General features: G+C 38.5%; 1 protein-coding gene across 5 annotated transcripts in view; it reads right to left on the bottom strand.

Annotated features, from left to right (window-relative positions):
- DNAI3 (dynein axonemal intermediate chain 3) overlaps positions 1 to 24,891 on the bottom strand; it is a 31,996-nt gene extending 7,105 nt beyond the window's left edge. For 3 of the 5 annotated variants that reach the window (XR_011325741.1, XM_069789123.1, XM_069789127.1), the window contains exons 1-14: positions 18,916 to 19,063; positions 17,508 to 17,546; positions 13,101 to 13,282; positions 12,444 to 12,548; positions 11,408 to 11,569; positions 9,708 to 9,907; positions 9,313 to 9,429; positions 7,872 to 8,062; positions 6,836 to 6,960; positions 6,648 to 6,737; positions 6,119 to 6,208; positions 5,290 to 5,418; positions 2,251 to 2,324; positions 682 to 829 (exon numbers count right to left, since the gene is read on the bottom strand). Coding sequence is in view for 4 of the 5 variants with exons in the window: in XM_069789123.1 (XP_069645224.1) it covers positions 682 to 829; positions 2,251 to 2,324; positions 5,290 to 5,418; positions 6,119 to 6,208; positions 6,648 to 6,737; positions 6,836 to 6,960; positions 7,872 to 8,062; positions 9,313 to 9,429; positions 9,708 to 9,907; positions 11,408 to 11,569; positions 12,444 to 12,548; positions 13,101 to 13,282; positions 17,508 to 17,546; positions 18,916 to 19,063 (1,800 nt within the window). In the remaining variant the exon portion in view is untranslated. Of the gene's footprint in view, positions 1 to 681; positions 830 to 2,250; positions 2,325 to 5,289; positions 5,419 to 6,118; positions 6,209 to 6,647; positions 6,738 to 6,835; positions 6,961 to 7,871; positions 8,063 to 9,312; positions 9,430 to 9,707; positions 9,908 to 11,407; positions 11,570 to 12,443; positions 12,549 to 13,100; positions 13,283 to 17,507; positions 17,547 to 18,915; positions 19,064 to 19,318; positions 19,707 to 24,833 lie in introns of those variants that run through there. The other 2 variants (XM_069789125.1, XM_069789124.1) reach the window with 2 other exon arrangements.
- Between the last annotated feature and the right edge of the window lie 674 nt (positions 24,892 to 25,565).

The following is a 25,565-nucleotide window of genomic DNA, read 5'->3' as shown; positions in this document are numbered from 1 at the left end:
TCTTTTCAGTTTGCAGTGTGTTTGTAATACTCCATGAAGAGTATTTGCTGCCTCATGTGCAAGCACAGAGAAAATGCAAACCTGTGGTTTCTCTTGTGTTAGCCTTTCCCTGTAAGGATTTTGCCATATTTCTAGAAAAAAACCCCAGCTCTAGTGGTAATGCTTGTTCAACAACTGTACCAGCTACAGCTATTCTGAGCAGCACAGATCAGCAGGTCCAAAATCCCGCCTCCCCCCCCCCCCCCCCCCCCCCCGATTATTTTCAGCCTCACTTTTTTCACAAACTGCTATGACCATTTCAATTGGACTGACTGCTGGGTTGCCAGTAATTATGGTTCTGCTGACCATGACCATGTTTCACAGTTTGGGACCCACTGAGATAGCACAGCGGTTGAAAAGGCTGATAGGAACTTACACTATTAATACAACTACTTTTGCACCTACTGCCGTTTTTAAGAGGCAGTTGTGCTGTTTCTTGTGAGTTGGCTTTTCAAAATGCATTTTACTGAAGTTTCAGAGGAATGTTGAAGTCTTTCATTTCAAAGTCAGAATGAAATTCACACGGAAGTCACAATTTGCTGGAAAAATCAGAGTTGGGAAGCAAAAGAATACATTCCTATGGAGTTCTGGCCTTATCTACAGTTTGGCTTGATCCTTCTGTTATATATTTGTGTACAGTACCTTTACGAGAGGTTTCCAGCAGAGATTTAGATGCTTAAAAGTATCTGGAACATCAGGGGGCATATCAAAAATTTCCCCCTCTCTTACTTTCTCAGATGAAAGTTGTTCAGGAAGTTTGGTGGCTGGAATATTCCAAAATAATACTGAGCTGCAAAATGATTGTATAATGTTATTCCTTGTTTTTGTTTCAAAGTCAGATGCTGTTTTCCCCACACATTTTAAAGTTGCCTTTTTTTAGCCTTTCATCTTCAAACTTTACGTAGCAATAGAGACTCTGAAAATCAGACAAATGCTAAATACTTAATTGCTTCTTTTGTAAATGATGGCATATATTCTTTTATTCACCATTTCATCAGTTGTTCACTATACCAAAGCAGCTAGATAGCATTCATACAGCTTGCTTATGGGGAGTTACTGGGTAAAGTTACTGGCACTACCTGGGTGAAATTTCTGGAGGCTGAGAGAACTGGACAGAATTCTGTAGCGGGTGATCTTAGTAATCCAAATAGAACTTCATTCCCAATTCTTGTGTGTACCAATTTATTTGCTGACATTCAAGGCAAATTGTCCCACTCACTTGAATCTGTCATCTCATTGGAGTTTTCAGCCCTCCGATTGTTCCTGCTGCTCTACTCTGGACATTCATTCACAGATTTGATAGAGATAATGATAATTTTCCTCATTGCTGACATCTCTTCCCCTTTTCTAGCAGGAGTTGCTCAGGGACCTGTGCTCTTCAAGGATGACATTACAGTGACTTCCCTGCTCCTACTTTACATGAATACTTTTAATTTGGAGCCCTGGTGTGCAAGTAGTTTAAATTATTTCTTCCATGTGCATTACTTGCATTACACTGCAAACTTATTAACAACTGTATTTGCAATCGTTCTTCTAACTTAATTCTTTGAAGTCTTCTCTATATTTGATTAGGGAAAATGACTTCATATCACGACAAAATTTTGCTCTCTCCAACCCTCCTTTTGATGTAACTAGCAAATATATGATTGAACCCAGCCATGCAGCCTTGAAGCCTTAAGCCTTTTGCCATCATGAAAGCTAAACACTTATTTCCACTTTTTGCATTCTGCCCCCTTGCCAGTCTTTCACATGGGATATCTGGTCATAACCATCATGACTATTAAGTCCACAAAACAGGAGATTCACAGAGAATAATTTTGCCTAGCTAGCGTACAAGTTTAAGTGTAGTTTAGAGTATTTCTATGGCCTCAAAATCTTTAAGAGCTTTTCATGCAAGTCACATAATCAATGTAAGTGTGGGGGTGTTGTTCTCCAGGCCTATGCATGTGTGATCAACACTCTTCTTAAGGTATACACAGAATATAAATGTATACATGTGAGGTTTTTCAGTTAATGGACCCTTAATGCCGTTACTGTAAAGGGCTTAACTGGCCAAGAACTTGATGTGCTTGTCTTCTCCATACAGAGTTTCAGCTATTCAGGATAGGCTGATAGGAATCCAGAAGTGTGCTAGTTAAATCATGGAGTATGCTCCATAAAGCTTTCCAAAGGAAACTGGAAGATGTCTTGTAGAGTATGTATTGTATATACCAATCAGGGGAGCAGGTTACAAGCTGCACACGAGTTTCAGCTCTCTTATCAAAAGTAGCAGCCATTTGGTTGTCCTAAAAATAACAGTAATAATAATTACAGGGGGAGAAGATAATGAGAGACAAAAATTATACTCTGCTAAGTACTTCAACACATAAAATGGGCTTCTAGAAATTAAGTCACTGTTTCTGCTTAGGTAAGGTTTGAAAATCAGGACTTATTAACTTGTAGTTATAAAGTCAAGCTATTTTACAAATGTATTTCAAGTGAGCTGATACCAGCTTTGCCTGCTAAACACCTAAAATTCTGAATTAAGTCAGCAGGATAAATACTTGCTGGCACCACTGCAAGTCAGGCCCTCCTTAGGTTGCCATGTTTAACTTTTTTTAATCCAGCTTAATCAAAGAGCAAATCATTGAGAAATTTATCTTGAACAGTTAAGTGGAGTGGGAGTGATATCTCTTTGACAGGTTTACACCATGGGTCATATCTCTGAAATTATCTTGGCTAGACCACACTGTGGGATGGTAGTGGTGCCTTCAAATATTAATTATTAACAGTTTAGTTTGTGTATGGTGGGGTTCTTCAGGTTTTATAGTACTTATCATTTACCAAGTAGTCATTGTTTTATACCAAATTTATTTTAATTTATTCAGAAAAATAAAGGAAGGGTATCGGCAGGGGGGGAGGGAACAAGTGATTATAGGCTATGCCCTGATGAAATATAATTTCCGGTATATGCAAAACATATATACTCTGGCTAAAACTGTACTTATCAACCACATGGCAAAGTTTCAGCTATGCTTTTTTTTTTTTTTTTTTTAGGCTAAATCCTACTCGTATTTTCATTCATGAGTTGCCTACCTGGAGTCAAAATAGTATTCTCAAAACCGTGCAAAGCTGAATTAGGTTCTGGATATAACTTTGAACACTTTTTCATTGATATGTAATAATAAACTGCTGATTTTAGAAACTGTGCCATAAAAACTGCAATGCTGTGCAAAGGCCAACACACATTCCATGTTTATATAATAAAAAGTATGTCCCAGTACTTTGCTAAATATTGACAAAATGATTCCTTTGTCAGTGTTATTTATCAAGCATGGGTTTCCTGTATCTGTTATCCCAGATAAACATGAAAATAGCTTTCTGAGCCTAAACCTTGGCGAAAAAACCTCACCCAGACAACAAAGGCCACAACAGCATTCTGCTATCCAATCGCTTTCTTCATGTTTTACATTGGTACGAATTAGTATCCATGGGTACTACTGTAGCATAATTTATTAATGAACAGTTGTATCAGCTTTCTTTTTGTGATACATGTGCACCCTTTTCCTCACTTTTCTGGTAATGTTGCTAAGGACTGCTGTATGTATGAAGTTCCTCATGGGTCGGTATTGGGACTGGCGCTATTTAACATCTTTGTTGGCGACGTGGACAGTGGGATTGAGTGCACCTTCAGCAAGTTTGCTAACGACACTAAGCTGTGTGGTGCAGTCGACACGCTGGAGGGAAGGGATGCCATCCAGAGGGACCTTGACAGGCTTGAGAGGTGGGCCCATGCGAATGAAGTTCAACAAGGCCAAGTACAAGGTCCTGCACATGGGTTGGGGCAATCCCAAGCACCAATACAGGCTGGGTGATGAGTGGATTGAGAGCAGCCCTGTGGAAAAGGACCTGGGGCTATTAGTGGATGAAAACCTGGATAGGAGCCAGCAATGTGCACTCACAGCCCAGAAAGCCAATTGCATTCCAGGTTGCATCAAAAGAAGTGTGGCTAGCAGGTTGAGGGAGGTGATTCTCTTCTACTCTGCTCTTGTGAGACCCCACCTGGAGTACTGTGTTCAGCTCTGGGGCCCCCAGCTTAAGAAAGACATGGAGCGGGTCTAGAGGAGGGCCAAAAAGATGATCAGGGGGCTGGAGCACCTCTCCTATGAGGACAGGCTGAGACAGTTGAGGTTGTTTAGCCTTGAGAAGAGAAGGCTCCAGGGAGACCTTATAGCAGCCTTCTGGTACCTAAAGGGGGCCTACAGAAAAGATGGCAACGGACTCTTTAACAGGGAGTGTAGTGATAGGAAGAGGGGTAATGGTTTTAAACTGAAAGAGGGTAGATTTAGATTAGATATTAGAAAAAAAGTCTCTACTGTGAGGGTGATGAGGCACTAGAACATGTTGCCCAGAGAAGTTGTGGATGCCCCATCCCTGGAAGTGTCCAAGGCCAGGTTGGATGGGGCTTTGAGCAACCTGGTCTAGTGGAAGGTGTCCCTGCCTGTGGCCTGTGGCAGGGGGGTTGGAACTAGATGATCTTTAAGGTCCCTTCCAAGCCAAACCATTCTATGATGCTGTGATTAATTTGCATAAACTCTTTTTTGAGTTTTTTTTTTTTTTTTTTGCTCTTCCAAAAAGCTCAGTTTTTCTTCCTCTTGACCTCCATTTGATTTTGCATTTGACTACATTTGCACTTCAAATTAATTTGGGCAACATTCGCAGTACTTTGATAGTAAATGAGCATCCAATACTCCTGTAGTAGTGTTGGATCCTTTAATTGTACTATGTACCCTAAGTACTACAGAGCTTTAAAACCATCACAGAAAATATAAGTTTTGAGTACTCAGGCAGCACCTAGAAGAATTAAGGTAACTACAGTAACACCATTCTTGGGTGCCTAGATATTTAGGTAATTGAAATTATTTCTCTGAATTCTTGGTGGCAGGCTAGATTGCTTGTAGTAGAAATTCAACATATTTTAGATATGGAAGGTTTATTATAATTTTGAATTACAATTTTCAGTAAAGCTACATAATTTTTATCCAGTGTGAGCAGATTCTTTTCAGATTGAGAGCACAGCACAGTTGTAAAGCACAATGAACAGGACAAGTGGCACCAGATTATCTAATATTTAGAAAATGCAGTGAGAAATAATGAAGGTTATTACAAATAATTGAATCTTTAATATTTTATCTTGAGTTTACACTATGATTTCTGAGGTAGTATATTAGGAAAACAATAAAAAGAAGAAAAGTGAATTTTAAAACTCACCTCGAAATAATCTGGCAGCCAATGTATATCTGTTACTGGTTTTTTATGACTATACTGTATGGAAGAGACTGCACAGTATCTCACTAGGGTTGGCTCTGTGCTACTCTGCTGGACTTGCATAAGTGATTCCTAGAAATGTTTTAAAAAGAGATATCTTAGTGTATTTCCAAAATACAACAGTAGACCTGTCAAAGAAAAAAGGTTACTTTACATACTGTTAATGCTGCTTCACATATTTCAGATCAGTTTGTAGAACTTTTTAGGGGTCTAACACCTTCCCTTTAGAAAAAAATGGAAAACATCAAAACAGGCCTTTGGATATGAAGCTCTAAAAAGAATTGTGACATGCCTTTACAGGTGCACACACATCCACTTACGTTACTAGTTCCTCCTTTGCTCTTAGGTCTCTCTTCTGCTTACCCCCTTTATAGTCTCCTTCCACTGAAATCTGCTTCTCATCTTCCAAGCTACCTTTTTCTGTCCATAAACTTCCAGAATAATTTTCAGTATTACGTTCGTCAACAAATGCTACATGTATTTGATAGGCTTCACAAGGCAAGAGTTGAGTATATGTTGGTGGCTATTAAAGAACAGTCTTATTGAAGCCTAGGTCTGCACAAAATGCAGTGAAGCTATTAAGCTGGACTAATCAGGTATAAATTCTATTGTGATAACAGGTTTATTTCATGAACTCATCAGGTTTCTTATCCTTTCTAGTCTCTCATTACAAAGATTATTTATTCCTCTGTTTTGTGTCAGGATACCTTCACCCATTTTTCCCCCCAGACATATAGATGTACTGCAATATATTTAGAATGGAAGCATTCACCGTGTTAACAGCTGTTATCTTGATTCCATCAGCAACAGTTTTTGCATTTTGCAGCTTTTCTTCATGTTGAGAAATATCCCACAGTACAACCTACAATGAGAAATGAGTATATTATGAATTATTTCATCCTTTATATTAATACACATTTTTTCAAATAGAATTCATGGAAGTTTGGGGGAAAAATAACAAATTCACTCTCTGCACTAGAACTTACAAAGTCTTTAATTGCCTCTTCAGTCTGACGCAATCAGTTGAAAGACTACACTTGTCCCAACAAAAAAAAAAGTTTTTACAGCTTGACCTATTTATCAGTACTACAAAGAAGAATTGTACAGTAATGGCTCAGCTATGGAATAACCAGGCATAACTTCAGTACAGGATCAGAGAATTTCTGAGAATTTCTGAGACTGACATCTGTCTTTTGACCCTATGTGTTACTATGGATGTTGAGTACATCTCGTCACCCTTATTTTTATACTTAAGAAAATACAGAAATATCCAATTTTATTCTTAAGCAGAGAATTAACACCTGTCCATTGATGCAGCCACCAGCAATGATACTTGGATCACTTGGACTGAACTGAAAGCAGAAAATGTCTTCAGGACATTCCAACAATAACTAGAAAGAAGAAAAAGAGTTGAGAAATACAGTCATACTGATTGTTTGTTCTCTTGTTATTTAAACACTTGGCATATTTAAAAGTCTTGATTAAATACCTGAGGATGCATAGAGTCAAAAAAACTCCAAAAAAGTATTACTGACTGCTGCAGCAATGATTTATCAGAAAGGTTAACTTGCTCTTTGTAAGAAAGCTGGTCTCTTGCTGACACTGCTATAATCCCTGATTGAGAGAGAGAACAAATTTTCTCAGAAGAGACAATTCAAGTTTCAACATGCTGTTAATTATTCAAAGTCACTTGCATTTATACCTTCTGAATACAGTGCAAAAAAAAGAAAAAAACCCCAACCATGTATTTATATTTTTCTTTTTAGATATCAACTTTGAGGAAATTATTTTTGTTACTTAAAATTAAGTTATTTAACAATGACCTGTAGAACCTAAGCATTAGGATAAAATTCAACTTTTTTACTAGTACTCCTTAATGGTGTAATACTGCACCTGAAATGATGTGACAGGCACATAGTCCTGGCCACCCATCATGAAATCAAGTCTTTTGTAGCTGAATTAATTTCCTATACAGGCTGCAGTGTTGGCTTTTAGTATGCTGTGCAGCTAGGACATTTATATAGAACTTAATTGTGCCTTTAAGCCTGGCTGTGTACAGCAATAATCCACGGCAGGGAGCCGGAGGAGACATTTAGTATGCCTCGTGATGCTCCCTGGCATTCAGCAGAGCCAAGTCCCATTGTGGCTGTAACATTCCTCACAAGTATTAGGCATGCTACAAGAACCAGCCTTGGGGAGAAGAACAATGGTATGCAGAGCCACCAGAAGGACCTGGCAGAGTTGCAGCCCCACTTAAATGAGCCTACAAGGGAGAAATTACCCTTTCCTATGATCTCTACTTAAACATTAGTGAGGGACTTTGCATGGCCTGTCTGAACTCTACAAAGAATTTGTCCGTCTCATTTTTCACTATGTCTCAAATCAGCAATTCAGACAGACATACTAAATCAGTTTTGATTTGTTTTTCAATTTAAAAGCTGATGATTTTATGAAAGATGGATATTTTATAGCCATCATATTATACATGCCATTCAAGTCTCAAATCAGTATTTTAACAGCATTACCATAAATGGTTGGATGCCAGCAAACGCAGCTAATAGTTCTGTTCTTGAAGTACCGCAGATCTGTAAATGATTGGTATGCTTTAAGATAAACATCTGGCTTGCCACCAGAACTGTTTTCATCTTCTGCTAGGGCCTTCCAGTCATCAAAAAAAGCATTCATAATTTCATTTTGCTGCAATGCAATCTCCATTCTGTTTTGTGAAAAGAACAGTTAACACTTTCAATAATGCAGATATGACTGCTCAGTAGTAGAATTACAAATATTTCTGTAAAGAGGCAGCTTTTGTTTTACACAAAATTATGACTACAGTAGTAAAAAAAAAAAAGTATTAATTCCTCAGTCATGCATCACTGTAAGGAAACCCTTTTCCATTTAAATATAAATAACTACTTGTACCAATAATTTAACTCTAGTTCTCTGTGGATCAAGTACAGTGCAATTGTCCAATTCTTGTGCAAAAGATGTCGGTAAGTGAGACTTGTCCCATGACTAAGGGCTGTAGGACAGCACCTTTGCTTTTCTGCATAAACCTCTGCTTTAGTGAGCAGTGTTTGAAAGACCAGCTTTGCAGCTTGTTCGAAAAGATGTATTGCTATCAACTTTAACAGTTCTAATATCTATTTAAACCAACATTCATGGCATAGACTTCATGCTAATTTTTGTAGAAACAAATATTAATATTATTTGTTAATATTAAAGTAATAAGCAAGAGAAAATCCAAAGCTGTTGTGGTTTAATCCCAGCCGGCAACTAAGCACCACACAGCTGCTCACTCACTCCCTTCTCCTGCAGTGGAATGGGGGAGAGAATCAGAACGGTAAAAGTGAGAAAACTCATGGGTTGAGATAAAGACAGTTTAATAGGGAAATCAAAAGCTGCGCATGCAAGCAAAGCAAAACAGGGAATTCATTCACCACTTCCCATTGGCAGGCAGGTGTTCAGCCATCTCCAGGAAAGCAGGGCTCCATCACGTGTGACAGTCACTTGGGAAGACAAACGTCCCCCCCCTTCCTCCTCCTTCCCCCAGCTGTATATGCTGAGCATGACGTGCTGTGGTCTGGAATACCCCTTTGGTCAGTCGGGGTCGGCTGTCCCAGCTGTGTCCCCTCCCAACTTCTTGTGCAGCCCCAGCCTGCTCACTGGTGGGGCGGTGTGAGAAGCAGAAAAGGCCTTGACTCTGTGCAAGCACTGCTCAGCAGTCACTAAAACATCCCTGGGTTATCAACGCTGTTTCCAGCACAAATCCAAAATACAGCCCCGTACCAGCTACTATGAAGGAAATTAACTCTATCCCAGCCAAAACCAGCACAAACCCCAAAAAGTATATATAAACAAACAAAAAAAATCAGTATTTGACCAGACCAATGGTCCACTCAGTTCTTGCTTGTATTCTATATTATTTCAGGTAGCCTTTAACATGTATTGCTGCAGTAATTTTACCTTAAATGTACTGATGTAAGAAATTCTTTCAGCTTCTCAGATGACAGGCTCTCTTCTTTTTCTTCATTTGACAACTGTCTAGGAAAATACTGTGTGGCTGCATTTTTTGGATAGGTCCTAACCAATTGGAATAAAATTGAATGTCCATAAGTATAGAAACAATTTCAAAGACAGAAACCCATGTAATGTGTAAAATTAAAAGCTAAGTATATTCAGTTATTCTAGAAACTCTTTGGAAAAGAGTGAAAGAACAAAGATGCAAACAGAGCATCCAATTCTGTTCTCTTAATCAGTTTGTAACTGAGTAACTCCAGAAGGGTTAATTTACATAACTTTAGCTGAGATCAGAGACAGTGTGTAGCTTAATAAGCTGATAAATATTTTCTCGCACTTACCATTTTGTCTGAGTACTAGCTTCTTTTACTTTTGGAACCATTTGTATGCCCACATCTTTTTCAAGTATTTTAATACTGAAAGTTTTGTCTTGATAGGACGTGCATTCAAAATAACTGTCTTTTACATGTGAAGCATTCTTATCAGTAAATGTAATTGGTGCACCGAACTTCTTGCGTACTCGAGAAATCATATACTTAATCTGGAAAAGAGATATTTCTGTAGTTAGCGCGGAGAAAGTTTTTGGAAAGTTTGTTCTGTAAAATGGCAACACTCATATAATTGTAGAATTAGTTCTATTGATGATGTCTGTGCTGAGTTTACATATATTTCTACATTTTGAAATTCTGAAGTGCTTATATAAATAACCTACATATGTAATAGAAGATAGATTTGTATTTCTAAGACAAGAAGTTGCCTTTAGGTAACGGTTTGGATTATTGCTAGTAGGATAAAAGAATTACATTTTCTAATTAATGCAATATCAAAACTGCACCTTTAATTAAAGGATTGATTTGCAGGAGGTTATACTGCATTGGACTTCCAAGACCTAACTTTTCAGCCCTTCCCTCTTAGTGCAATTCTCAACTTTGGGTGAGGTACTTCATCTTCCCTTGCATTGCCTAGAGAGACAAAAGTACCCCAAGGAGGATGCACAAAAATTTGTGTGAGGAGTTTCGTTATAGTGAGAACTAGGGAGGAAGAAGGGATGCGGCTTGACTTCTACCCATAAAGAGAGGTAGGCACTTGATTTCAGGCAGTAGAGAGGTATTGCTTTGTCTTGGATTCATAGGCAGGTACGTTTTCCCAGCACCTCCCACAGAACTGGAAAGGAATGTAGGCTGAGAATACTTCTGAGTGGACCTTGCCAGCAAGGTAGAATACAGAATACTTGGACTGCGAATGTGGGTTAAATTTAGTGACTGTGAATTAGCTTTAGAACAATCAGACATCTTTATAAGTATAAGCAAGATGTCCAGTTGCTGAGAACTATCAAAACTTAGCCAGTCTTCCCTGAACAGGGATTTAGGTATTGAGTAAAAATCACTCATGGACAGACAGTTAAATGCTTGGAGATGCCGCACACATCACAACTTAGGCGACAGCTGTGAGTGGATCTACTTTTTGGATGTATAATTTTCTCAGTATAATTTGTAGGTGTAATTAATCAAATATGCCCTTCTGTAAAGTCAGCTTGTAATACCTGTAGTTGGTAACATTTATTCCGAGGTAGAGAGCCCTTAAAAGTGTTGCATGCTACTTAAATGCCATCCATATAATGAAACAGAGTTCACTGGACTCCATGGAAACAGAACTAGGTCCGTAGAATGTAATTACAATGACTCAACTTGCAATCTGGCCAGATAGTAAATTGAGCAAAAAGTGGCAGAGATGCTAATGACCAAAGATGATGAGGACTTTTGAACTTACAGCTTAAAAAGTATGTCCAATGCAATCTTACATACCTTATTTGCAGGATTTAAAAAGAACAGAGTTGTAAAAAAAAAAAAAAGTTTCTGCAGCACTTTCAGTTTTTGTTAAAAGTCGAGCTATTTCTCTATTTCTTTTTTTTTCTTGAAAGACCCCAAGCAAAACTAGGATTGCAACTTCCAGTTTCCTGACCTTTTTTTTTTAAGGAACTTAAAATAAATTTGGGGTTTTTAAATATTTATTTAATTGACTAACATCTGTTGATTCTGACCTTTATAACAGTGTCTTTAACAGATTCTTCTTCAACTTCCTTTTCACTGCCAAGAGAAACCCAAGGTTTGTGGACAGGAGGCTTATAAGGATGGATTTCCAGAGTTTCCTCTCTATTTTCTTCTTCTTTTTCTCCTTCTTTTTCTTCTGCAGTTTCTGGACGCTGTGACATCAGTGAGAAATGGTACTTTTTCAAAAATTTGTTACTGAAATGTAAGTATGCACTAGAAACCCAGTTTTCAGTCTTTAGTCACGCGTTCTTTACTTTGTCTCAATGCAGCGAGTCTGGCTATACTGTGCCCCTGGGTATGATTGGGTTAGTTCCTGTTCATTCATTTGTGCATTAGAATTTTCCAATAAATGTTACATATTTAATATTTAACTACTAAAGAGAGACTGTTGTCTTGAAAGCAAATCACTGTTATATAAAAGGAATTTATAGTGATTTTCTACATTGGGCCCTCCTGCCTGGAATTGCAATTTGCTTTTCTATTAATTGTTACTTCTCTTGATGCTGGGTGACAAACTGATGTTGAAAAATTATATAATCTACCCATAAACCTTCTCCTATGATGCAATGCACAAGGGGAAATCTTCTATATCTAGAGTTATTGAGAACTCAAGAATATTTTAAAGTATGATTTGAAGAATAGATGCATACATATGGTGAAAAATAGGTATCATATTTCTTTGAAGATGCCCAATATATTATAATCTTTTATTTTTATGTCTTACTTAGTAACCTGGGTCATGGCAGAGGAAATTAACACTTATGATAAAAATGCAGCAATGGGGCTTATACTGGCCCTCTGAAGTAAAATACAAAAATTTAATTCAGTCTTTCTCAGTATAAAAGATATTTTTACAGTGATACGTGTATTTTTCCATGGTCAGATTTAGCTTTAGAGAAACACTCTGGCATGCCAAGTGCATCAGATGTTAACGAATACAATACCATTCCTGAAGTATATGTTTGAGACAAGATTCTGAAATATTAATAGACAGAACAATGCTGTGGTATACTTGGATTTTCTTACCTTCAGAAGGTTTTCCTTGGCTTCCTCAGAAGCAACAAAGTAAAAGTTCTGTCCGTACTGGAACTTTGCATCAAAAACTACCAAAAGTTCTTCCCCTGGATATTCCTATTTTAATTAAAACAATTAGTGGAAAACTGAAAGCAAATAACATACAAAACAGACATGAGCCTGTGACTGGCAAAGCTACCACTAGTATAAATTCAGTATCTGGTTAATCTTGTGGTCTTAACACAGAATTTCATGTACTAATTGAAAAGAACAGATGGATTTTACTTTGTAATAAAAATACGACTGGGACAAAACTAATCTTTTCATACAGAGAATTAAAGAAAAAAGAAATAGTTTTAATGATTCTTGATAAATAGGCCATGAATTAGGAGAAGCCAAAATACGTGAAGCTCTGCCAGTTCACAGAATCAAGACCAATAATGTTTATGTTACTTTTAGCATATTTTCAATCTAAAGTAGTTAAAAAACCAAATGTGCATGGTGAGCCATGAGAAACTTTGAGTTGACAGTGGTCCATGACCTATAGCCGTTGGATATTACAGCATTAATGTATTTACAAAGAGTCAAACAAGGACAGACCTTATCATTAAAAGAATGTATACCCTGAGAGCATGAAGTCTGAAAGTGAGAATGAAATAAGCTACATACTAGGACAACTTTTTTGATAGGGTGGAAATCAGAAATAGTAGCTCTTGTTTTCAAGTCCTGAATGATGTCCTCTTTTTTAATAAGTTTGAAACAATTTTCTTCTGTGACATCTTCATCAACTCGGCAATTAAAAATCTCTTGAGTCTTTGTAGTGAAAACTAAAGGAAAGATTTCTGGGTGGCCTATAAAAGAAAGCAAAATTGCTTGATAAACAAATTCAGAGTGTTGTTTAAACATAAAGTTATACTGTAATAATTCTGTGTCTTTTCTGTTTCCTAGCAGAATGCCTTTGAATCCCTCAGCTTCGTTTTTGGTCTTTTGGAAAGCATGGAATACAAATTATATTACATTTTGTTAATCTTGGAAAAGACTCTACCTAACACTTCCCACTTAATGAATATGTTATTCTTTGTATGAGGGGTTTTTTTCCCTCTCGATCAACAGGTGATTAAGAGCTTTAGTGAAGAGTCATTAATGAGCTGGTTTTAATACATTAAGGACACAAGTGCATAGCTCTGATTTAAGAGACCCCTTGAATAAATATACTCTAGTCCTTCCCTGTAGAGCGGTGCCATGTTAAGCCATGTTTAATCTAGATGAGGCTTCAATACCCTCCCAAATGAGGATGCTTTTCTGATTTTGGGCTTTCATCTTCCTCTCATTGAGTTCAGAGTGCAGTTGAGTTTATTTCTCACTAAGCAAGTGAGACTAAAGCAAGGTCACTAAGATTCAAGCCAGATATTTATTTTCAGCTTTGCTGGAGAATATACAGCTGTTGTTTTCTACACACATGACCTCTGTTAGGTTCATTCGTATTAATTTAGAACAAACTATTTCTTATCCTAGTTCCGGCACTGTTATCTTCACTGGTTTTAGTGAGGCTCGGTGCAGTTAGGTGACCCATCAACTGCGCTTTGCAAACAATCTGAAGATAATATACAGTGCTTCTTGTTAAGCGTGTGTCAGCTGCATATACATAACACTGGTCCTTCCCATATTACATGTTCTGCCTTCCAGCTTACCTAACAGCTCTAAGTAAGTGACTGAGATCACTATAGGCCCAGCTAGTCGAATTTTGCTGCCTAAGAGACTCTTTTCTTCCTTTGCAATACTGCCATCCCAGGAGACTGCTGCTATATGTCTCAGCTGCCATAGTAAGAGCATTCATCATGAAGGCCGCTATACTTTTGTCTGAGAAGGCTAGCAGATGTTCACTTTGAGTGTTCATCTTTTTGATAAACTGGAAAGTGTAAAAGATTTGGGGACATGTATACATGGGATTTTTATGAACTTAAATGGGCTGCCTTTTGTGATAATAGCTGATACTTTCTATAACCTTTGTTTTATTCTCCTTTCTTAGTTTGAGTTATTTAATATTTTATCTTAATTCCCAGCACCTGTGGTATTTTTCTCTTCGTGTACGCCTTAAATGGAAGTTGATATAGTTAAAATTATTATATTGACCAGCTGGCTCAGCATGTTTTGAGAAGCCATCTCTGACCTAAGCCAACAAGGACTGACAAAATGATAAATCGTCCTTAATCTCTATCATTCCGGAAGCTAAATCTCTGCATAAGCCTATCGCATAATACATAATGTTTGATGAATCTGACATTTATCCTTTAAAATCTTTCAGCAGTGCTGCTCTTCCACTGCATCTGCTCTGCTATAGTCATTCACTAAAATTACTGACATGCATGGTGCTTCTGGGTACACCCTGCACTATACCAAGTATGATTTACATAGCGTTCACTAGTCATTTTGTAGCACACACAATCTATTTGTAGCATGCACAGTCCATTAGTTCACTTTCTTCACAAGTTGTAGTCAATATTGCATGACTTTCCTTTTTGATATCTCAGAGATTTCCAGGATTTCTGTGTGGATGCTTCCAAAAAATAAAAAGTCATAGAGGTTTTGACTGGGAAAGACCTCTGAAAGTCATCTGGTCCAAACTCACTGTTGGTACCACCAGACCAAGTCAGGTCTTCTTTATCTTTCGCAGTCCCTCTGCTTGCCATTTTGACATCTAGTCTCAGCAGCTAATGAGGCCAAGACCTAGAATCTTCTTTTGCTTATCAATTTGGCTATAAGACCAGGCTCAGTTCTAGGGTGATTTGAAACATTTAATCCTTTTAAGGCACTGCAAAAGTTCATCTGCAGGACTCCCAGGTCCTGCCAGCCAAGGGCATGGTATTGTTAGGAAGCAGACTCAAACCCTAGTACAAACTGCAACACTACAGATATAGTTGACATTTCAATATATTGGAGCAAAAAAAATTAGACCTACTTTTGCAAATTAAATTTCATAGGATAGAAAGAGGATAGAAACCTAGAGTTGCGCTCCAAAAGAGAATGCAATTTCCATCCTCTGCCGTACACAGCTGGCTCACAGGACAGAATGGACAGGAGAGCAAAGGAACAAGAAATGTGTACATATCTCAGTCCTCAGAGTTGTTTATGTGGCTAGCGCAATTAGGATGGCTAGAACCTACAGAAAAATTATAAATGTAATTTGCTGATTCTTATGTGAAATTTTTTCAGAATATTATTCCCATGGCTCAAATAAATTAAAGAAAACCCGACCAATTAGATTTTTTTTTGACACATCAAAAATCCTAATCAGGAGCAACTGTTGTTTATTCAGAAAGCTTGTATGATGTTATTTTTTAAAATGCAGAATCATGCATACAGCCCTGTCCACAAATGCTAATGCTAAAAAAATAATTTCAAAGAGATGTAGGTTTCAGTGTCAAATGAAACAATACAAGCATGCATTAAAGTTACGCAAAATTACAATAGACATCACTATGAGAGAGAGCAGAGTAGGACAGATAGTCTAAGTGTATTTTCTTCAATGCTCTATTGCTATAAGTCCAAGTTAAAAACAAAGTAATGATCAGAATTAAAGTATGGACATCTTTTAGTATAAAGGACTAAAATCTTATAGTATAGAATGCTATACTGTAACAGATTCTATACTGTAGAATCTATATTATAGATTATAGGTTCTATAGTATAACATAAGGAGCTGATACTGGAATTCTTACTATTATGAACATTTTTATTGAATGTTGTTTTCGAGTAAAAGTATGTAGCATCTAACCAGAGGCTTCACATTTTTTTTCCGATAGTAGATTATATCATTTGTAACAGTCAACAGTTCTTAGTGCGATGAGAACTTCACAAAGGACCAAGAAGCTCTAAGAGAAGTAAAGAACACTTGCAGGTCTTACGCTAAGGAGGTACCATGCACGGACAGTGTCTGCATATAGTAGCATTATTTTCCTGCTTTTAGCAACAGGTTTCTAGCAAGTTTCGATATTATGGCACTAACCTTATTTGCCACTAGGTGGAGGTAAAATTCTCTCTTACTGACAAAACTAAGTGTCTCCAGGATCACCGAAAATACATCTGAGGGATCACTTACTGTCCATTTTCATTAATTGCAGCTTAGCTATTTCGGTGATGCTAATCAGAGTGCCATTTTCACTTCCACCTGTGTGCTCATAGGATTATATAGAAAGACAAGTGATTTATGATTTCTTTAAAAATTACCTAGTTTGTATATTCCTACTTCGCCACATTGTTTTAGCTTTTAGCAATAAAAGCCATACTGTTAAAAGCCAATTAAGAAGATAACCCTTTGGGCTGTTCCTGTAAACCGTAGATAAATTTTACATTGAGATCAATTTAAGTTCTATCTGAGGAAGAATTGCACAAATCAGGTCTGAAGAAAAATCCAACCAGAAATGTGAAAAAACATTAAAAAATTATTTGGTGTTTAAGAAAAAAGAATATATTTCAATTCAAATAATTCTGTATTTTAGCTCTTAACTATGGCCACACTTAAAACTGCATTTTTCTTGCACATAAGCCAAAAGAAAAGCTTGATACCTCGTGACTTTTAAATGGCAGATTTTTTTCCCCTACAAAGCAAAAGATGTTAATCAATGTCTACTGATATCTGTGATTAAAAACCACAAGTGATACGCTAAAATCATCTTCTCACCAGATTTAATAATGATTTGACAAAGATCAAAGATTAAAAAACGATAAAAATATTTCAAGTTTTTCTTTCAATTGCTTAACTATTATTAAATGCAAACATTTTGCACCCTACAATTCTGTTGTGATGCTTTTTATTTCCCCTGATCCCAGGCTTCTCTCAACCCAAGATAAAAACAAACCCATGCCTGTTTCAGCATTCCTTGCTGCACTGCCTGCTACTCCGAGAGTGGTACTGTAATCACTACTGTAATAGCTGCATCTCTTCATAGTTTCTTATTTTTCTCATTCATAAAAAATATTTCCTTTTCATTCCCTGGCATTAGTAACACTGAAGCTTCAAAATGCTTAAAGTATTCCAAAACTATTACTTTAAAGCCCAGTCATCATAGCACTTACCTATACCAGCCATAGAAAGATCAACTTCGTCTTTTTTACCTGAAATATAACGACATGATGTTATCAGTAATTTTTCTTCCTAACAAAGTAACTATAAATACACAGTCCTGTCCTTGTTATGGCAATATTTAAAATATCTCTCTGTATTTAAAACTAAACTGTGAAGAGGAAACATAATTTCTATTCAGTTCAAATTTAACACCAGAAATGAGTGAAGCCTTTTAAAATAGATCTGTATCTTAAGGAGATGTTAGCATATTTTGAAACTATGGAGATCTAAACCTCATTTTTATTTTGAGCAGGTGGTGTGCATAAGAGAGAAGCCATACGAAATCTGTCATCTTGTGCACACTGCTGTTCCCAGGGTTGAAAACTGCACTGACTGCTATCTGATAGCACCTGCTTGGGGCAGTTACCAGGCAAATCATGTCGTGTGAAGAGGAGATAAATGGGCAAGGGTCGCTAACGTCAGACAGTAGCAGAACTGGCAGGTGTGCAGGTAGAGCAGACCTTAGTCCCCTCTGACAGTGCTGAGATGGGCAGGCTTGCTCTGGGTGGCAGGGTGCTGCAGGAGCCAGGCTTTCTTCAGCTCCTGAGAGAGGGTCTGCAAACCTCACAACGAGGTAGGACAGGAACAGATTAGCACTGATGTACAGAATATGCTCTGCAGCACAACAGCTATTAATCAGCTGGCAGGGAAAAGGTGATTAAAAGGTGAAAGCAACTTCAGGAAGGTGGCTGTCATGGCAGAAAAAAAAAAATCTCTGAAACAAAACAAATAAAACCCAAGCAAAAGTACGTTCCCACCTTTTCTGAGAATGTGCATGAATCACTGGAAAAAAAAATTTGTATATAGCAAAGGCTCATTAGCCTTACCCTTCATTAACTATACTTTAATTATACTTTATAAATGACACAAGTGAGATAGTATGTCAGCACATCTCAGAAAAAATGCAATAAAATGCACTGCAAAATTAAATTGTGAGACTTTGGTATATTTTCAAGCTCTATTACTGTACCTTTACAGTGTGATCCTGAACACCCGAACTCCTGCTTCTGGGGGCAACTCTCTGCCTGATGCTCTCTCCCTGGGCTGTTAGCTTTTGTGAATCTCCCCACTTAATATATATTAAGCCTCCCAGTTTCCCATTCAATAGTGTTATTATAACACCACAAACCATTAAATCAAAACTACCAAGACAAAGCATAAATACTGCAATGTAGCTTTTTAATGTTCCTTATACTGGTTACAAAACCATAATCAGTAATTGTAGATCTCTCATTTATATAAAATAGGATATTCTAATTTATTGCATGTTTACTTAAATGCGTGGGCCCAAAATAATTAAGGTAGCTGTCATGTGAGACCAGATTACTGCTTGTTTCATTGCTCCTGTAGCTTACATACCAAGCTGTGTTCGTTTTCCTTTTGAGGATTCTTTAGCTTTGTTTTCACCTTTCTGTTTCTTTGCTGAGGTTTTTGGACCTTTCAAGGAGGTCTTGCCGGATATGAGATTTTCTGACATTTTTTCAGATTTCTCTAGAGAAAAATACATACCATCAATAAACTTTAAACAGACAATGGAATGCACCATCTATGAGTGAAAATTTGGTCCATGATTTTATGTAGTTTATCATTACAGTATTATCTTCATATGCAGCCAAAGGTGTGTTCCACAATTTTAAATATAAACTGTATTTTGGTATGATACGTAATAGATGGAAATACTTCTTCTGTCCAGGGTGATTAAGTATGGAAACTGATTATCCAAAACAGTGAAAGGTTAAATTAGGAGAGGGGTTTCTCTTACCCTGAACTACAGTGGGAAGAGCACAGGTGAAAATTCTCCAGTTATAAATATTTGTCCCAATGTCCTTAAGTGTACATCATTACTCAGCTGCACAAAGTATTTCTGTAGTTTTTTCTATTTCCAGTTAATTTTTCAGTGTAGCTCTGTGGGGGACAAACTTGGAAAGAAGATGTATGCATAATTACATATAGCAACCACACAGCTGGAGACGATGCTGTATAGAAGGCTACTCTTGTTTCATTTACTTTCCTTCTTCCCAATATCTAGAATAAGGCTGAGAACAGCAGCGTAGAAAAGGCTCAGTTCCATTGCAAAGAAGGAAATGCAGTACAGCCTGCCCACTGTGCAGACCGCACAGCACCATCATGTGGAAGGTACACACATAGCAGCCCATAGAACAACTAAATCGGGATGGTCCACATTCTGTTAGAAGTATCGAAAATTGTTTGATGTTATTATTAAACAGCTAGAGGCGTTCAGCTGGGATAAGGACAATAGGACTCTCTGTTTGTGTCCTTCCTTCCTCTTCCAGGTTCCCACTTTTTTTTAAGACTGTAAGCTGACTGGGAGAGGAACCATTTTTTTAAATGTCTACAAAGCACCTACAGTATTTGGATGCTGTTATAATTTTAACACTAAGAGGAAAGCAGATGCACTTACAGGACAGCAAAAGATGGCACCTTCAAGAACTGTGTCATGACCTAACTATTTCTGATGAACTCTTACAGCAGCTACAGCCTGTCTGCCTGCACATGCGAACAATGTGTTTACTGTCAAGAGGCTTAAGGTGAAAAGGTGAGTTTATAAAATAAGTGTTCTATCTTGAGACTTTCCCAATGAAAGGCCTAATATAGTGTGAGCATTGAAACAAACATGCTGTGGCCTGTGCATTTGCAATTTCTGTGGTCATCCTGGCTTTGGGATGGTCTTTCATTCCCCAGACTGAGAAACAGTGTTTTTCTGTTTTGTAAAACAGTTCTCAATACTCCAGAAGCAAGCAATATAATTTTACCTTCCAATCTGAATTCTAGTTTGGGAGGTGGCCACTGATGGCAAGATATAGGTCATGGACTATAGTTTGGGTTTGGGATCTATGTTAATTTCCCATGAATTCAAGGTAAATTTTGTCATTGACTTTAATGGGAGCAGAGTCTGACACTCTTACTACAGTTATGCATTTTTCTTTTTCACTCTAGTCAAAATGGAAGAATATACTCTATAAATCCTCAGGCTCTTTTCCCTATCATACTGGATCTTGCAGATGACAGGTGACAAGCTGCATCTATGGGATGTTAGTGCATTTCTCTGTTGTTCGATCATTATGGCAAATACAGTCCCCTTCAATAATCCATCTGAAGAACTGTAGCAATTTAATCTTCTGCTTTTTCCAAAAAGTAATGATAATACCAATGCAAAGCAGATTAATGTTGCAGAATTCTGAAACTTTTGCCTTGCAAGGAGTGATGTTTTTGGAAGATTAAAAAAACTCCACAAGTCATGTATAATGAATGTAAGGAGAAAGTTAGGAGTTTTTTCTGCCCTCATTCTCATAGTCTTTTTGTCAAATACAGGACTACAACATTGACAATATATTTATGTCTAACATTCAATATATTTTCCCATTTATAACCTTTCAAAGGAGCCTCTAGACTGAACAATATGCTAAGTTTATAGTTCTGGAACACTTAGGGCTACCTGACCTAGACTGCATGTCAATTCAGGTGGTGAAAAGAGGCTAATTTTCCCTCATGTAAAAAAAAAAGGCACAAAGCTGTTTATTATCCATCTCCTTGTATATTCTATGTAAAAAAAATTGTCACACATTTTATAAATTAATTCTGTGACTACTCTAATTTGAAATGAACCCTGATGCCTCTGCATAAAAGAGAGAGCCCTCCAGGATAGCAGGAGAGGCCAGCTGTTTTACAAATTAGTTGAAGGACAATATGAACCATCTCATATATATTACAGTCATATTGTCTTACTTCACTATTTCCTAATTATACACTGAAACAAAGCCAGTTTGGAAGTTTTGAGTTCTTTCTTCTGAGTAACCTAAACCCTAAGTCACATGAGTAGAGGAAACACTGAGAGGGCTGAGATAAGTCACATGCCTATGTTTAGTACAGTAACTTGCAAGTAAAAACATCCCTTTTCTTTTGACTGACTTCAAGTATATTATGTCTATGAAAACAGTTAAAACTTTTGAAAATTGTCTCCCAGTAATACCATTCCTCCTCCTTTACTGAAAGAAGCAGGTGTAGAGGTACACACAGCACTATACAAATAAGGGCAGTGCTGGTGAAGGCAGTGTTGGTGGCTGAGTGTATGTATATGCATATGTTAATACAAAAAGTATCCCTGTTTAGAGGTTGCAAATGAATTCAGCAATCAATAGCACTATTCGTGGGTCCATCTGTGATGCATAGAACCTCACCAGCTCAAAAATGTATAGAAAAGTACAAAGTAGTTACATCCTTTTACAATATCCCTGATACCATATCACCTCTGCCCATTTGTCATCCTGTGGGCGTATGGTTGTCAGTGGTTAGGAAACATGTAAGGCCTCCAAAGAAAGCAAAGGCAGAACTTCTAAAAACTTATCTGGAAGCATAATCGAGCCCATAGCCATTTACAAAGTATGTATGCAAAGTTGTTTTTTTACCCAGGATTATGCTACTAACCCCCAGGTGCTCCCTGCAGGAAACCAATATGCACTGAGAACTTTAGAACAGGTACTGAAGAGCAATCTTTTGCACCCCACCTCTTCCAAAAAAGAAAGAAAGGAACAAAAATCCTGATGGTTCTTAATGTGTAAGATAAAAGCTAGTATTTTCAGAAATTACCTCTTACTTCAGGGGTTTGGTTTTTTTTCCACTCCCTAAGTTTTTACACAAAGTACCAAATCCTATCAAGAAAACCATGAAAAAATTGGTGTTTGTATTAGAGAACTGTCTGAAAATATGACAAAAACAATAATTTCTTTAATCTGTGGTTAGTTCCTATCCTCTTAGGGATATTTCTATATTGCTTATTTAGAAAGGACTCTAATATGTGTATTTGTCCAGAAACATGCAAATGTATTATGCCTTTCCATTAATGCTTATATAAATTCATGATTCTATGATTGGGAAGTTGGAAACAACCTTTAAATTAACCTAATTTGAAAAATTTAAGAGTGTAAAACCTACAAAAAATAATAGCTCTTGAAAATCAATTGTCATAAACATCGCCATATGTTTTACTTTAAAAAAGTAGGTAATTTATGGTATTAAAATTTCATTAAATATATTCAGTCTAATTTTTCAGCAATTTTTAAGCAGAACACAGTGTTACATTATTTAATTGGTAAAGCCCAAGTAAATATTTGACAACTCTGGCATTTTGTAGCCTAGCTGATTTACAGATGGCTGTAATATTTTGCACGTTTGGCTCAAGAGAAAAATAAGATCAGAGTGGTCTCCTAATTGTTTAATGTACTGAAACATTTACAGTTATAAAACAAATCCGTCAAGTTGCTAGGTACTGCAAAAGGGGAAAGTTAATTAGCTGTCAGTACTACAAAAGATGCTGTCTGAATTGAGGACACAGAATGATTTATTTGTTGCCTAATTGAATGACTTAAGGTCAAGCCTGTGTGCAGTACTAATTTAGGACTGTAATTTACTACAATTTGGAATGACATAAGAATTGAGTGCACGTCCGCTTAATAAAAGCGCTACAAAGAAATTATCAAAAACACGTGCTACTTGTTTTTGTGTTGTGTTACTATCAAGCTAAAAATCACATTTGCCTGTAAACATTTAGGAACTTGTTAAAAATACCATCTTGAGAATGAACCAATCTCTCCAGAAATTCATATACAATGTTCACTTTAATTAAATTTATTCTACCTTGCTCTAGACAAAGAGCAAATAATACAAACACCTAAAGTTTGTATTGTTAATAATGCTTGTGCATATTTGGACACACCTTCATTGCATAAGCTGTAGGGAGTAAAGCTGAATTTCTGGCAACTGCCAAATCATTTCAGCATATGAATAGTTCTACTTGAATGTACATGATTGCACACATACAACTTCTCCTGAAACTAGGCCTACTGATACAAACCAATAGAGAGGTAGTTACAGGCGCTGGGATGGTAAGTACAATACATGTAAATTTAGGTTAAGAATTAATAAGAAAGGCATGGAGAAGAAAATGGAAAACTTCATTAAAACACTGAATAATACTGTATTCTGTTTCTCTCCTTTCTTCCATTCAAAGAGGAATAGAACAGAATTGGAAAAGGTAAAAAAAGAGGCTAACATGGGTCATTGAAGATATGGAACGTGTTTTGTACAAGGAATAAACAAGGACTCTTTTCAGCCTGGGAAAGACAGGACTGACGAGGATATGACAGAAGTCAGCAAAATCATGAGAGGCCTGGAGAAAGTGACCAGGGAATGATTATTCATGGTCTTTCGTAATACAAGATCTAGCTGGCATCACATGAGCTTACCAAGGGACAGATTGAAAACAAACAAAAGGAGTACAGAAGTATTTCATTGCACAATAGGTAGTTGAATTACGGAGCATATTGCCTGTGGACAGGATAGCTGCCAAAAGTGCACTATTTCAAAAAGTAACAGGGCAAGTTGACAGACAAAAAATTGAGGATTACCAAAAATGATGATAATACCTCTGGCTATAGAAAGGAAACGGTCAATCCAAGAAAAAAGGGTGCGAAGAGTGGAAGTATGGCTTTACTATAGTCTTGCCCAGGCCTCTTACTGGCCGAGGCAGAACTTCTGCTGTGAGCCAGTACAGCTGGTCTGCGTTATTAAAATTTATTAACAATTTGGTCAGTACCTCAACAGTTACTAATTATGATATTTACGTTGTCACAGCATGATTCTGTCAGGAAGCGACCAGTAGCATATGTTGCCTTGTTATGACTTTTGAACCAGAACTGTTATATTGTAAAGATTTACACTAGGTAAGTCTTTATCCGTTTCTTTCCTTTTTTTTTAAGCAAAGGCGGGAAAAATAACCATCTCGTCTCTTAAACGTGAGAGCTAGGTTGCCGGGACAAAACCGTGCGCTGAGGCGGGGACGGGGGATGAACGGATGTGCAGGTCACCTGCAGAAGCAGAGGGGCCCGCCCGGCGGGGCCGGGAAGGCTTCGCTCCGCCGTCACGGCGGGCTTTGCGGCCGCCCGGCTCCGCTCGGTAGCACCCCTCCGGCCTTTGGCACGGCCACCCACCGCGGCCCGCCGGGCCCTTCCCCTCCCGCAGGCCAGGGGACGACGCGCAGCCCGCCGGCGGGGCGGGCGGCGAAAGTAGGCGGCTGAGGCGGCCTCGGCCGCACGGAGCAGGCCGCGGGCTCCGCGCCGCAGCCGCGGCCCGGCCCAACGCTGATGCCCCGTCGGCTGCTGCCCGTGCTTTCAAGCCTGTGGGTTTTCACCCGTTGCCACTTGCGCAGCGGGGCCGCTTCCTCGCCTTGCCGGGTCCCCTTCGCCCCCGGCCGCCCCTACCTGCCCGGCCCCGCTGCCCCGGCCCCGCCGCGTCCCTGGCGCCGCGCGGTTGACAGGGCAACGGAGCGCGCCAGGATTGACGCTTCCGACAGGCAATCGGCGCTCTGCTTTTCGAACCCGCCCCCGCGAGGGAGAGCCGCCATTGGGGGTTCCTCGCGGGACCGCGGCCATGGGGTTAAAAACTACAAGTCCCGGCATGCTGTGCGCGGAAGGCACGTCGCCGCCTGGGGTAAGTGGGGAGCAGAGCGCGATGGGTTCTGTAGGCGGCCGCTGGTGGCAGCTTCCTCCGCAGACGAGCCACCCACGGTCCCCCCGCCCCAGCACCTCCTCGCCGTTAGCTGCCAGGCAGTGCTGGGGGCGTCTCCAGTTCCCAGTGCTGGGAAGGACGGAGGTTTAGGTGATCCGATGCAATTTGGTAACATGAAGATTTGTACGCCGCATCTTTCATATTTTTGATGCATAAAAATAATTCAGTTTGCTTTGCTGCAGTGTAAGACGCAGCAGCCCCGGAGCGTCTTTCCCTCTGTGTTTGTGGAGCACTCACTCAATGTTGGTCCGTGGTGGCACTCCAAGGACCGTCCCCCCTCCTCATGGTAGGCAGGAGGGACCCTCTGCTGTCTCCCACTTCTCTCCCTGCAGCCAGGGAAGTCCCTCTCTTAAAATGCCCGCTAGCCTCCCTGGCTGTGCCTTGCCCTTATTTTACCTTCTCTTTTTATACCAGCGCTCACATGG

Source organism: Haliaeetus albicilla, chromosome 8, assembly GCF_947461875.1.
Source record: "Haliaeetus albicilla chromosome 8, bHalAlb1.1, whole genome shotgun sequence".
Taxonomy (NCBI): domain Eukaryota; kingdom Metazoa; phylum Chordata; class Aves; order Accipitriformes; family Accipitridae; genus Haliaeetus; species Haliaeetus albicilla.
This window is presented reverse-complemented; position numbering and strand designations above follow the sequence as displayed.